Below are 15,673 nucleotides of genomic sequence, written 5' to 3'. Positions count from 1 at the left end.
ATATCAAATATTTCAGATTTTTATAGAGTTCAATCCAGTTCCTTTTCATGTTTCTTGTCTCCCTTGTCAGAGAAGTGAAACATCTCTCGTTGAATGGCACTGTTTCAGTCAAATTAAACCAAAAGGCAGACTGCATTTGCTATGCTTTTGCTTTATTTAACCAACAATGCTATAGAAATTATTTTGCCATGTTCTAAAATATGTATTTGCAAGACTAATTTTTGTATACAGATTGTAAAAAAAAAAAAAAAAAAAAAATATTGGAAAAGTATACTGTAAAACAGATGTAAGGCAATGAATATAATATTTACCAACCATTACCTGCAGTTAATTCTTCCAGATCCATGTTTTTTTTTTCTGTCAATAGTTTTTTTTTTGAAGTTTTATAGTAGTACAATAAGTACAAGAAACAAGCAGATTCAAAAACATAGGGATTCAAGAACAGAGAGTCTGCTTTGCACTGGTTGAGGCAATCATTACCTCTAGGTAGAGAGTGGTTAAGGTATTCAGCACATTGTATAGGAATAACACAGTAATGTTAAGAATATTAAATATAACCCATAACAAGTAGGGTGTATCAAGACTTAGTGCCAGTTCACATTTCTGCGATGTGGGAACACTGCGAATATACTGCGCGTTCCCACATCGCATCCGCACCCCTGGCAGTTCACACTGCCATATGCGATTTGCTGGGGGGTGTCAATTAAAAGTTAACGACACCCCCAGGTCAGATCGCATATCGCAGTGCAATCTGAAAGTACGCACAGAATCGGAACGCACTAGTGTGAACCACCATGCGATCCGATTCTGCTGCGGACCAAAAAAAGGGTCCTGTGCGTGTTCACTGCGATTGGGGTGCAAATTCAGCCATACAAATTGTATGGCTGAATTTGCTGCGCACAGACATCGCATGTCATTTTAGGAGCAGTGCGCTCCAAATTACATGTGATCTCTGTCATAGATGTGTCTCGCAGAAATGTGAACCGGCTATAACAGTAACAAAAGCTAGGTCAATCGCTTTTAGGCTTTATGTATATTGATGCTCTAGGTCACTGCAACCATGGTTGCCACAGGGATAGGGCTTTTTAGAATTCACCCCTGCTAGATGCCATCATGAGTTCATAACTATAATGTGTGTTCACCAAGCCGGGGGTTTCCTCAATGCTGGGAGATTGGACTGACTTCCACAGCCTCGTTATGCTCAGCCTACCACTAGTAGAATATGAGTTATTAAATGTCTGAAGGCTGGAGGAATACTGTCAATCTTTAGATTCACTGATCCACGTATTTTTTATGACAGTAACTGATTCACCACCAGTAAGGTGTCCTTCACACGGGGGTTTACCTCCATACACTGGATGCCAGTGGCAAGAATCAGCAGCCATTGCTTTTCATATGCATCCACACACCAAGGGATACCTGCGGTTAGGGACAGGTGTCCAAATCTGTCAGCCTGTCTGAGCAGCCATCAATATTTGCATGCATCTGTCATTCCAGTTGCAAGAATCTGCTGATTCTTGTGCCTGAAATCTGGTATATGGAGGTAAACGCCCTTGCCCTTGTGAAGGAGGCTTTAACATTTGGCAAAAATCACACTTACTGCTTTATAAATTTTCCCCTTGTAGTTTTTCTTTAATATACAGAAAAGGTTTGTCAGATTTTATTTATTTTTTTTTCTTTGTAAGCTTTAGTGCCGGTTCACATTTGTGCGATGCGCAACGCTGCGAATATACAGCGTGTTCCCACATTGCATCCCTGGAAGTTCAAACTGCCATATGCGATACGCTGGGGGTGTCAATTAAAGGTTAACAACACCCCCAGATCAGATCGCATATTGCAGTGCGATCTGAAAGTTCGCACAGAATCGAATCGCACTAGTGTGATCCACCATGCAAACTGATTCTGCTGCGGACCAAAAACAGGGTCCTGTGCATCTTTTAGTGCCATTGCGGTGTGAATTCAGCCATACACACTGTATGGCTGAATTTGCACTGCACAGAGATCGCATGTTATTAAAGGAGCAGTGCTCTCTCAAAATTACATGTGATCTCTGTGATCGAACAAATGTGAACCGGCACTTAAAGTTACATATGTCAATAGTGCTAGTGTATATGTTGTATACTATGGGGATCAAAGGACCACTTTTTCATTTCTGTTTTAAACACAGTCCCTTGAACTTACCTTATGTCTGGTCCTAATCATGTCAACAGCAGCGATATTTAGAAAATTTCCCAAATCAAACAAAAATAGGATGAGACAACAGTAGAATTGAAAAGTTGCTAGCAGGAATAATAGAAATTAGAAAAAGTCTCACTATAATTAACATAGGTTCTCCCAGGGGACAGAGTGCATAAAGCACTTTGTTGAGTTCTATTCTCTATCTGTGTGAATGCAGCGTGAGCATCACCACGAACCTCCCTCCACCACTTTATGACCATGCTGCTCGGTAGCAGATTAATATATATTTAGTTCTGTGTTACAGCACTTGTCTCTGGCAGTGGTATGCACCACAGACAAGGGCTGTCACCACCTATACAAGGGGAGGACCATAGTAATTTGACAGTGCCAAACGCGTGCCATGCTTTGCTGGGCAGTGGGAGGTGGGGGAAGAGAAACGACTGCAGGAGGTCTGAACTGAATAAATGTGCTAGGGCATAAAGACAATGGGAGGGTGGTGGAAACTGGGCTCTGCTGGAACACCCTATAGAAAACTCTTAGGGGTGGAGCTCACAGCCAAAATAAAGATACTCTGCTTTTGGTTTCTGAAGTGCAGGCTTTTATTGCCATGAATCACTGGACCAGTAAGTAAGCTATTATTCCACTGAGCCTTCTTTAAATGTATTTATTACAGGTACTTATATAGCGCTATCAATTTACGCAGTGCTTTTCATATACATTGCACATTCACATCAGTCCCTGCCCTCAATGAGCTTAAAATCTAAGGTCCCTAACTAACATTAATACATATACATACTAGAGCCAATTTAGACAGGATCCAATTAACCTTCCAGCACATCTTTGGAATGTGGAAGGAAACCCCACCTGCCTGGTAGTGTGTCATGGTTGGGATTCGAACCGGCGATCCTAGTGCTGCTAGGCAGACGTGCTATTCACTTAGCCACTGCCCTGCCTCCTTTATAGTAAACTTGTTATGATAGTTCCACAATAAGGAAACTCAATTCATCCTGACTAATATTCATAACCACAATTTATAGAAACATCAGTCATCTGAAATGTCATCTGTTCTTATCAAATCTTAACATGTCTGTGAAGCCAGTTTTATTTATTTTTTTATCTTAAGTTTTGGATAGAGTAGAGAATGTTTAACCAGTTCGGCTCCAGAGCAATTGTTTTTCTTTGCCGCATATAAAAATCCTAATTTTTGGCAAACAAAATTACATAAACCCCAAGAACAATATATATTTCCTGAAAGCAGAGGCCCTGTAGAATAAATAGGGGAAAGTTGCAATTTTTAGTTTCATGTGATATTTGGGCAACTATTACATGCAAATTTTCCGGGAAAAATATAATAAAATATGTTTTAGTGCAAAACCACACCATATAATACCCATTTGTGGTTAAACTATAAAAGATGAGGTAGCAACGAGTAAATAGATACCTAACATTCCATGTTTTAAAATTGTGTGCGCTCCCACCATATCGCCAAAAAGTATGGTGCCCAAAAATCACCATACAGTAGATGCTGTAAAAGCCATTACAGTTAATCAATTTAGAGTTAACTAGGAGCTCCTGTGCTAGAATTATTGTTCCAACTCTGACATTCGCAGCAATGTCACGTGTGGTGTGACCGCGGTTTACATACACGTACGCACCCTGGGCATGCATTTTCGCTGGTTAGCCGGGCAACAGGCGATTTGGCAATTTTTTTTCATTGAAAATATATTTTATTATTTTTTTTACGTTTCTTTTAATTTTGTAATTATTTTTACATGATTGCTATCGCAAGGGGTTAATAAACCCCTATGTGATAGCATTGGGCAGGGGACAGGTACTCTTTTTGGAGACATTAGGGGTCTAATAGACCCTAATGTCTCCCCTGCCCTTCAAACATCTAACCAAGCACAGATCGGCTTGGTTAGAGGTGTCCCCTGTTGTACTGGCCAGGAAAGTGAGCATATGAAACTGGAAGAGACATCACTTTGGCCGGCTGTGTGAAAGTGTTTGGCAGCTATAATGGAGCCCTCCCCCAATTTCACTGAATACTAAAGAAAGCTTTTGGCTTTACAAACGCTATAACTTGGAGATCAGTGACATAGAAAGTACTGAACTAGTATTTTCAGGTGGCAATGGGGATGCTTATCAAGAACAGGTTTACTTCAAAAGGCATCTTTGTCAATTGTCTTGAATTTTAAGTCCTTCATGGTCCCCTGCAGCTCTCACTGGTTCATCCTGCTAATCTCCATTTCACTGCAGAAAAAAAAAAAAGTAGGGATGTGAAGTCAGCAGATTGAACCAGTGAGAGCTGAGAGGTGGACCACTGAGATCAACACTCCCAGAAGACTATGATGCCTGCGTGGGTTTCCTCCGGGTACTCCGGTTTCCTCCCACACTCCAAAGACATGCTGGTAGGTTATATGGATCCTGTATAAAAATTGGCCCTACTGTGTATGTATGTGAGTTAGGGACCTTAGATTGTAAGATCCTTGAGGGTAGGGACTGATATGAATGTACAATGTATATGTAAAGCACTGCGTAAATTGACAGCGCTATACAAGTACCTGAAATAAATAAAATAAATAAATGCATCTTTTCTTATGTTACTTTGGTGAACTACAGAACACTTGCCCCCTATGTTATGAAGAAGAGAAGAAGGGGAGGAGTTTTTAACACTTCCTTCCTAGGGGAGGCAACCCTGCTCCTTTGTAGATATTTTACAATGTGTGAGCACTGTCACAGGAATTGATTTACTGGCAGGATCACCAGGTGGAAAAAGCCTAAAAAAAAAAAAAAAAAAAAAAAAAAAAAAAAAAAAAAAACACAAATACATACACTAAATATAAGGTCTAGTAAACTGCAATATAGATAGAGCTTTTCGTTTGAGTGCAACCCATACCAAAGATAAAACAGAAAAAAACAAAGACTTACTTGTTATATTGTCCTCCGCTAGGATTGTAATTGTATCCCTGAGATTGATCATCGATGCTATAGCTGGTTTGATAGAAATCTTGATTGAAGTTTTCAAAGTTAGACATTGTAGCAGCTTTAAAAAAAAATTGAATAAATCACATAGAAATCCAACAAAATGAAGTACCTTTAAGTGACACTGTTACCCGGTCCATAGGTGAAACAGTGACAGTATATCCGCAAAGCCCATTCTCTGGATCCACCTATTGTGACTTTACCAGCGCTATCTTTCTGCTTATTTCTCCACCAGTCACACGAGAGAGCTTGCACCTACTGTAGTACCTGACACAAAGGAGATTGCATGCTCCTATATACCTGAAAATGCCAAATAGTTTCTCTGGCTATGGAAGCATAGGGAGCAGCGATAAGGTAAATATAAAAGAGTCAGGGACCCCTTTGCAGAGATACTGCCCTATGTTTGCAGTAGTGGTGCTCTAAGGCTACGTTCACATGTAGGCATTTTGGGGGCGTTTTTCTGCTCTAGGATCAGCTCTCAAAACGCCCAACAAGACAAATCCTATTAATTTCAATGGCCCCTGTTGACATCTGAGCGTTTTGACGCCGTGAGCATAATGCCCAAATGCTCAAAAAAAAAAAAAAACATGAGCTTCTTTTTGGGCAGATTACAGGCGTTTTCCATTGGTCTCTAGTCAATCTAAAAACGCCTGCAGAAAAAAAGCCTGAAAAAACGCCCATAATAGCAACGCCAAGATGTGAACATAGCCTAAAGGTATAACAGCATGTAAAGGAGGGGCGTGCAGAAGGTATGCAAATGGTATGACAGCGGGGAGTCATGTGTTGGGACATTACCACCCACCAAACACAGCCAATTTACCTGAATGTGGCTACTCTGCAACTGTGTGTAGTGCGTTGGTTGTGGCTTCGTTATGAGGGTTTTTAACGGCTTAAAACAGGTAGTGGGAAAGTGACAAAACACCTTCTCACCACCTGTCAAATGCACTTTGAAGTGAGATCCACCACTGAACATTCTCCAGGGGGCACCGCTTGTGTAAACAAGCTCTAACTAAATCTGCAGGAGCCTGTACATTGCACCACCATCCAGTGATTGCACTTGCAATGCTGCGCAGGGTAATTTGCAAAAAAATTATTATTTTCTGCCAACGTGGGTGAATGTTTTAGGTTTCTGCAAAAGGTGGAGTTCACCTTTAAATACATTTAAGAAGAAATCCACATCACACATTAATTTGAGACATGTGATGAGGCTAATTGCGTACATTGCTTATCTCATGGCTTCCTCTACCTTTGGGCAGCTAGATCAGGAGACGGTCCAGACAATCCGCTGCTAACATTAAATTTGAAGGATGAGCAGAACCTTCTCCTGTCACCCAGCCAGCAGTGACGAGGCTTGCATACAGCCAGCAGCATAGACAGTGACTGAGCAGCATCCCTGCACTGAAAGGGAGGAAGGGGGGGGGGGGTGACACCCATGTCTGCTGTGTCCCCCCTAGTCACATCCAATATGGTGACACCCAGCAGCTCTCTTAAAGCAGTTTCTGCTTTTAGAGTTATTCCCACAGATCAAACTGAATACTACATTAGTCCGAACACAATAAAATAAAGATCCGGGATCAGGGGCTCTTCTTCAGTAAACATGGTGACACCTCCAGACTTTAGATGAGCACACAAGTAACCAGGAAGTAAATACGGCTGTGCAATTTAAAAATATGAACTCTACCTTCAAAAGCCATGGAGGACAAAGAAAACAGAGCAACAGCCAGCCTCCACCGGCACAGACACAACTTACCGAACCGCTATCAGTCCAACACACTTCCGCAGCTACGTGTCAAACCAAAGCCCTGTTCTGATCGCTTCCGGATCATGGGACGCACACAAGGCCACGCATGCGCAGCTCTACCGACTCGCTGCACCAATCATTAGACCAGGCGCGAATATAGGTAGCCACGCCCATCCAACCGGACGCATTCAGTCAGTGTAGTTTGTTCTGCTGTGGTGTGAGGTGGTGTGCGACACGTGTAATGGAGAGAAGGTCTCTAAATCAGTGTACAGGGGACCATTATTTGCTGTGGTTTAGGGAATAATAGAAGTAGGGTGTTGTGCGCGTTCTATAGTTGCTAGACGTACGGAGTGCATGTGGAAGCTCATAGCCACGTGCGGGGAAAGCACCTTGGAGCTGCAAGGACAGTATATTCAGCAAGCAATGTTCTCTTAAAGATTTCCTCAGGGAGGTTCAGTGAAGCACTTTCCTTCTGTACCGTGTTGCTTCACTTACCAGTGCTAGTCTCTGTTTCTGGTGTAGGCAGAATGAGTAGGGCAGGGGTGTCAAACTTCATTTTATCAGGGGCTGTATCAGCATTATGGATGCCCTCTAAAGGCCTGTTGTATCCGTAGGAGTAGATTTTAAGAGCACCCCCCCCCCCTTCATGACATCAGATGTCAAGAACCCCCCACCATAATGTCAAAAGTCCCCCACTCTTCCTTGTATCACAGTGTATCCCCCCTGATCTGGTGCTGTGGCAAACATGGGAATCAGAAGGTGCAGGTTTTGGCTGAAGTCAGGTGCCTGAGTCTGCTGAATACTGAGATTAGGGGAGGTGAAGATGAGGGGTTGCTGCCGGATCTGTAGTTCTGCCTTTGCTGCTGACTGCTAAAAAAAGGGGGAGCACTGTGGCTGCAGGGAGAAATGCAGGATAGCATGAAGCAGATATCCTACAGAATGACCTGGACAAAATAACGGAGTGGGCAACGACTTGGCAAATGAGGTTTAACGTGGAGAAGTGTAAGGTTTTGCACTTGGGGACTAGCAACATAAAAGCACAATACACGTTAGGAGGCGAACCCCCTGGGAGAATCAAAAATGGAGAAGGATCTGGGAGTCTTGGTGGATGATAGACTAGGCAATAGCATGCAATGTCAAACGGCAGCTGCCAAAGCCAGCAGAATATTAGCATGCATAAAGAAAGGGATGTATTCCAGAGATAAGACTATAATCCTTCCACTTTATAAAACTCTGGTCCGACCGCATCTGGAGTATTCTGTCCAGTTCTGGTCACCAGTCCTCAGAAGGGATGTGTTGGAGCTGGAGAGGGTCCAGAGAAGGGCAACTAAACTAATTAGGGGATTGGAGGACCTTGATTATGAAGAGCGTCTGCAATCGCTTGATTTATTCTCCCTGGAGAAGAGACGCCTGAGGGGGGACATGATAGCAATTTTTAAATATCTCAATGGGGATCTAGGCTTAGAAGAAAAGCTGTTCAGTCGCAGGGATTGCATGAGGACTCGGGGGCATACAATGCGATTAGAGGAGAAGCGTTTTAACCTCAGGCAACGTGGGGGGTTCTTTACTGTTAGGGCTACAAGATTGTGGAATTCTCTACCACAAGAGGTGGTTTCTGCAGGTAATATGGTGGCTTTCAAAAGACTTCTAGACGTACATCTCAAGGATCAGAACATTCAGGGGTATGCGAGATGATTACAGCCACACACACCTACACAGGTTGAACTGGATGGACTATTTTGTCTTTATTCAACCTCACCTACTATGTAACTATAAAAAAAAAAAAAAAGGATCTGGCCGAGGCGCTCTGTCCTCTCTGCTGCCAACTGCTGAGACAAGGTGGGGTTGGCGACGAAGGGGGTGCCACAGCTGCAGGAGAGGTGCAAGGGCCGCATGAAATGACTTGGAGGGCCGTATTCGGCCCCTGGGCCTTTTGTTTGACACGTGGCGTAGGGCTTAAGAAGAATGGGAGAAAGATTAGCATACAAGTTTCTTTTTTTTTTTTTTTTTTTTAGTAACCACTTCTTGACTGGAAGGATTTTTACCCCCTTAATGACCAGGCCATTTCTCGCGATACGGTACTGCGTTATTTTAACTGACAGTTGTGCGACGCTGTACCCAAATAAAATTGATTACCTTTCCCCCCCCACAAATAGAGCTTTATTTTGGTGTTATTTGATCACCTCGGCAATTTTTATTTTTTGTGCTATACATACACAAAAAAAAAACATTTCTGAAAAACAAAACCAATATTTTTCACTATATAACATTCCCAATTTAAAAAAAAAAAAAATATATATATACAGTAAAACCTTGGATTGCGAGCATAATTCGTTCCGGAAACATGCTTGTAATCCAAAGCACTCTTATATCAAAGAAAAATTTCCCATAAGAAATAATGGAAACTCAGATGATTCGTTCCACAACCATTTATTCATAAGTCTTTCAGTTTATAGTCTATATAAAAAGATTATAGCAATGTGGTTGTGTAATCATAAAATGTCCATCCACAAATGGCGCCTCCACAAGGGGATTAGAAGCAAAATCCAGCAGGAGCTACAGAGTATAAAAGAAAAAAGAGGTGCCTCTAAGTGTAGCAGTATGGGGACATTTAATGAAGGTTCAACATTTAGCAACTCACATGGTTGATGATTAAAGAGGCACATCTAAGTATGCAGTCATCCGGGGTAAAGCTGTCCACATAGACCGTCTTCTGAACCACTGGCTCTCACCGATTTCAGTCTGCAATTGTGATTAGGAAGACTACCCTGCAGTAGAGTGATCTGAAAGCGAGACTTTGGAGCGCAGAGTGGAAGGGTGTGATGAAGATGGCAGTGCAGAGGATGGTCTATATGGACAGCTTTACCCCAGATGCCTGCATACTTAGATGTGCCTGTTTTAATCATCAACCATGTGAGCTGCTAAATATTGAACCTTCATTAAATGTAACCATATTGCTACACTTAGAGGCGCCTCTCTTCTCTTTTATACCCAGTTGTAAAATGACGCTACTTGTATATCAAGACATCGCTTGTATATCAAGTCAAAATTTATTTTAAAAATTTGCTTGTCTTGCAAAGCGCTCTCAAACCAAGTTACTCTCAAACCAAGGTTTTACTGTATATAAAAATCAAATTTTTTCATCATTTTAGGCCAATATCTTTTCTACATATTTTTGGTAAAAAAAAATTCCAATAAGAGTATATTGATTGATTTGCACAAAAGTTATCACAAAGGATTTGTCATTTTTATGTATCTATTTTTTTTTACTAGTAATGGCAGGGATCAGTGATTTTAAGCTGGACTGTGACATTGCGGCGGACAGATTGGACATCTAACTGACATTTTTGACACTTTTGGGGGGACCAGTGACGTTACTACAGTAATCAGTGCTTAAAATATGCACTGTTACTGTACTAATAACACTGGCAGGGAAGGGGTTAACACCAGGGGCAATCAAAGGGTTAAATGTGTCCCTAGGGGATGGTTTTCTAACTGTGTGGGAGGTGGACTTATAGAATAAACACAGAGACCTGTGTTCCTAAATAGGTGGAACACAGGAACTCTGTTCATTGGTGACAGAAGAGCGGTCTGCCCTGTTTACATCGGCAGACCGTCGTTCTGTTTCCAGAGGAAGTGATCGCGGCCACCAGACCTGCAGATCAGCTTCCCCCGTGGCGAATGGTTGCTCGCCCCCACTTAAAGTCCCGATGTACAGTTACATCGTTTCATGGGACAGCAATGACCTGCCACAGTATATGTACTGCTGGTGGTCGGCAAGTTGTTAAGTAAATTTCAGCTTTGTTATGCACTTTTACGGTGTAACCAACCTTAATGCATGTTATACTGTTTTGGTGCCGTTCATTTAGAACGCCCTTTCACACTGAAGTGCTTTTAAGCTGCCCATAAAACTTTGAGTGCTTTTGCGGCGCTTTTCAGGCATTTACGGTGCAAACTGTAAATGTATGTTTTCACACTGGTCCCTTGCGCTTCCGTTGTGGTATTAAAAATGTTGCTTACTGCATTTTTGGTCAATTTTAAAAAACTACACCAGAAACGCAGCTCCCTGTTAAAATACTTTGAAAATGTATTAAGAACTCATATATGCACCCGTGTTACTTTTCTTGTGTTTCTTAAGTCGCATGATCTATGAATAAAACATCATAAGCACAGTAAAATCGCATGCTTTTTTGGCGCCATTATTGGCACCTTTTTCTCCTATGGCAAAATGCTGAAAGTTCGGTGCACCTCTAGACTACTCTAATGCAGGCCATAAACAGTGCAAATTTCTTTCTTGCACTTCAATGTGTTGCAGGAAAGAAATTTGCACACTTCCCCCATCAACACAGTGCTGGCAGGGGTATCCCTTGGGCCAAACAATGCTGGGAGAAGACAGTGATTATTGTTAGAGGAGATAGCAGCTGCTAGCAATATTCATGAGAATCCGGCAGGCTGGTTGTACCCCAGTCGATCGATTGATCAACTTGGTTCATTCAGTTAGCCCATTAATAGTTAAAATCTTGGCTGGTTCAGTAGATTTGACCCATGTATGGCCAGCCTAAAGCAGGATACACACTATACAACGTTTGTATGGTTTCCTTTAGATTAATGCCCCATACACACGTGCAGATTATCTTCAGACTTTTGTCTGCAGACTTACCAAAACCATATAATATGAGGTCAAACCTAAACACTTTCAATTTGTATGCAATCCGGCAGGCCCTTGCACTACATAGTAAAGGTAAGTCTGCAGACAAAAGTCTGCAGATAATCTGCACGTGTGTATGGGGCATTACCTTCAACTATGTAGTGCAAGGGCCTGCCTGATTGCATACAAATTGAAAGTGTTTAGCTTTGACCTCATATTATATGGTTTTTGTAAATATAAAGGAAAAAAATTCAAAATTTTATAGTGTGTTTCCAGCTTAAAGCGGAGTTCCACCCTGGATTTTTTTTTTTTTTTTTTAATACCCCCGGGACAGTCAGGGCTAGTACATTCCACAATGGCTAGCCTCTGATCTGTCCCGGGTTGCACTTACCTGTTAGGACAAATACTTTCCTTGCAAACGTCTTGTCCAGCGCTGCCATCTCAGATGTGGGCAGCTTGAAGCCAGCGAGATCCTCTTCGGCGTCTTCTTCCGCCTTCTTTGGTCCCACGATGCTCTGCGCCGGCCCCGACGTCACTTCCGGGTCGCGCGCGTCATCCCTCTACAGCTTCTGGGCATGCCCAGAAGCTGTTTAGAAGGGGATGACGCGCGCGACCCGGAACTGACGTCGGGGCCGGTGCAGGCGCAATGATTCCTGGGAGCTATGACGTTCAGCTCCCAGGAATCATTGCAGAGCCAGGAAGTGACGACGGGCCGCGGCCAAGGAAGGAGGAAGAAGGAAGTAAGGTAAGTATTTTTTCTTCGCTACGAGGTAAGTAAAAAAAAAAAAAAAATGCGATTATCCATTTCTTTTTCAGGTGACCCGGAGCGAGAAGATGGAGGTAAGTATAAAAATAGGGTGGAACTCCACTTTAAGTCTGAGTTCACACTGGAATGCATACAGCTGGCAGTGCTTTATTGCTCTGGCAGCTGTCTGTTCCCAGCTGTGGTAGGGGGGCAATGTGGTACGCGATTCAGCACATTGTGCGGCTCACCTTCCCCCTATTTTTTTTTGTACAAAATTTATATGAAGTTTAAAAAATGTACACTTCAATAATGAGGCGGTACAGCAGCGCAATGCACTTGCTGTACAGGGCATTGTGATAAAATGTGGAATGCCTGCAGCAGTGAAGGCCTCTGCGTTCCACTAAAGCTGGTTTTAGAAGGTTAATAACTTTTTTTTTTTAATTCAGCCAGTGGGCTGAAACAATTAGATTTCTATATCCATACAAACAAGGTGGATAGAGCAATCCCTCCAGCCGGGACATTGAATTGTGACAGCAGGAGCTGCCACTGTCCGATAACACTGATCAGCAGCAGTGTTATGTGCAGCTCAGAGGGGAATTGGCCAAGCTTGCATCCTCGCCTAGGTGAGGATTGTGGCAGTGGGGTACCTTTTAAAAAAAAAAAAAAAACCTGCAAATGTGTAAGAGGCTAGAAGGAGGTAGAGTGATAAGCTATGCTTTCCTTTTTAGTGCAGGTCTAGTCTAAAAATCAGTTCAAACTGCATTGTAAACTTCACAAACCAACTGTAACTTCCACAGAGCCCCAGAATGTGCACCTTCTCCCCCACCATTTTTCTCAGGCTGGGCTGTCCCACTTGTTGGCTCAGAACAAGGTGCCACCCCCATATATTTTACAAAAAATATTGAGTGTAACGTGTTTGTGTGTGCACTAGTTTTAAACTTGGGCTAATATTGTGTGACAATATTAGTTGTGAGCTAAGATTGGTAGCTATGTAAAACATTAAAACTACCACCGGTTTATTCTTTAGGCTCTTTGCTTTCAGAAAATTTGTGGGTGTTTTAACGAAACTTCATTCCTAAAATGTGCAATTTAACATGCCCCCCCAAAAAAGCAAAAATTTACTTGGCAGCAAAATGGGTTAAGGTTCTACAGCTGATTGCAGTGAATGTAAGGCTTTTTTTACAAATTGCTTTTTTTGCCTTAATTTTTGCATTTGAACATTTTTATTTATTTATTTACAAATTCTCAACATTTTAAAAAAAAAAAAAAAACAGAAAACTAAAAAAAGCTAATTTGTCTGCAACCACATTTAAATCCTTATCTATCTCAAAATAAAAAAAGATGTACAGTATAGTATGGTAGGCCACAAATGCTATGGTTTAAGGTGTTGAACAGAGACCGCTCTGAAAAGTTCACAAAAAAAAAAACCTACCTTGGTGACTCAAGGGGGTTTTAGAAAGAAAGGATCAATGATTCAATTGGTTGCTCTCTTGGATCAAATGCCATTGATTCTTATAATTTTTTTAAACCTTTCTTTATGCTATTTTTGAGTACTCAGAACTTTTTTTTTTTTTTTCTAATTGTCTACCTGTGTTTATTATGGGTTACATAATGATAATCTTAGGATTGCAAAAGAGTGATTGGCAACTATCCCTGGATTTAAGAATTAATTACTGGAAATTTTGCACTTTCACATCTAAATCACATTGCATAACATCTCTAGAATGTGTTTTAATAAAGTATAAATACAAACACAATTGAGAATATAAAAACAGCGCCAAATAAATACTTATATCCATTAAGTGCTACTCATTCACTCTCTTATCTCTCGCTTTGACTATTGCAACTCCCTCCTCATAGGCTTACAGGTCAAACAAGGCACATGAAGAAGGATCTTTATTTGAGGAGACATATTTTGGGAGCACCTTGTTACCCGGAAGACATGAGATTTAATTTATCTCAGACAATATTTGGGTTACAAATGAGAGTTCTTTGACTATGAATGAAAGCTTCAAAACAGCAGTATTAGTTTTATTGGTATATAGTCTGAAAGCCTACATTAATTTACAACAATCTATCTATAGTACATACAACAAAATGAAAAATATTCCTAGTTTAACTGAACAGGTATAGAGTATATACTCATATACAAACACAATACGACCGACACAAAGAGGACAAGCAATGTATACCTTAAACGTTCATAATTACCCTTCCCTTGAGTGTTTCATCCTGGTTTGCCATGCAAGAGAGGAAGCCCCTCTCCCCTCACCTACACTAATATAGAACCATATTGCATAGACTTGTATAGGGCTATTCTATTCTATTCTATTCTATTTTATCCTGCCCTGTTCCTCCCTCTGGGCGTATCTCGTTCAGGTTTGGACAACTTCCTCCTCGCCTAGCTTAGCATAATTCAGCCCCTTGCTAACCCTCCTCTCTGTTGGGGGGAGAACCTGTTAATTTACAGGCATACCCCGCTTTAAGTACACTCACTTTACATACACTCGCGAGTAAGGACACAGCTTGTTCAGCTTGGCATGACACTACTCCTGGTTTTTAACATTGGCATCTATAGGAAATCTTGGTCAGCTTGACATGGCACTGCTCCCAAACCATAAGTGACAGGGATACCAAACTTAGGGAGCACCGAGAGGGGACCCAGGACTACAATATATCCTTTTTGTGGCCGGCCAGCTTGCCTAAGAAATCTACCATGTCATAGTCCTGGATCCCCTTAACATGCTCCCCAAGCTTGGTGTCCTTATTACATGGTTTGGGAGCAATGCCATGTCAAACTGACCAAGATTTCCTATGGAGCTAGTGTATTTACATGCATTGAGAAATTAAAAAAGGTATTGCTTCACTTTAAGTACATTTTCGTTTTACATACATGCTCTGGTCCCATTGTGTACTTTAAAGTGGGGTATGCCTGTACTTTGAAATTGAAAATTAAGATGCAAGGTTCATCTCCAGGGCCCATTGTCCAACCCTTCAACGGATATCTTAATGAGAGTTCTTTGATATGGAGGATTGAAATAAGGGCGGACGTGACGTGATCTATTCACCTAGTTTCATTGGCCCCAGGATGTCTGGCTTACAGGTTGATACTATTTGGCATGTCAGCAGGCCACCTCCCGATTTAAAGACAACTCGTCATTTTATGTGTTTAAATGTGAATAGCAGGCTGGCCTTTCAAATTGACTTGTTAAACTGGATTCATACTACTGACTGTTTGTCTGTGTTACACAACTTACAAATCTACCAATGATATAGAAAATATGAGTTTTGAAATCAAAAATGTGTACATTTATATTTACATTAATATTTACAATTACAAAATGGAGATTTATACATAAACTCCTCATCAGGCAGCAGT

The 15,673-nt window shown here is 41.5% G+C and overlaps 1 protein-coding gene across 1 annotated transcript in view; it reads right to left on the bottom strand.

The window, feature by feature from the left end:
* Positions 1-6,916, bottom strand: part of YIPF5 (Yip1 domain family member 5) — a 17,757-nt gene extending 10,841 nt beyond the window's left edge. Inside the window, exons 1-2 of the mRNA XM_082256506.1 lie at positions 6,911-6,916; positions 5,107-5,223 (exon numbers count right to left, since the gene is read on the bottom strand). Of these exons, the coding sequence (XP_082112632.1) occupies positions 5,107-5,213 (107 nt within the window). The 5' untranslated portion in view covers positions 5,214-5,223; positions 6,911-6,916. The remainder of the gene's footprint in view (positions 1-5,106; positions 5,224-6,910) is intronic.
* Positions 6,917-15,673: the final 8,757 nt, after the last annotated feature.

The sequence above is a fragment of the Pelophylax lessonae genome (genome assembly GCF_965119305.1).
Source record: "Pelophylax lessonae genome assembly, chromosome: 4".
Lineage (NCBI taxonomy): Eukaryota > Metazoa > Chordata > Amphibia > Anura > Ranidae > Pelophylax > Pelophylax lessonae.
Note: the sequence above shows the minus strand (reverse complement) of the source record. Positions and strands in the feature narration are given on the sequence as shown.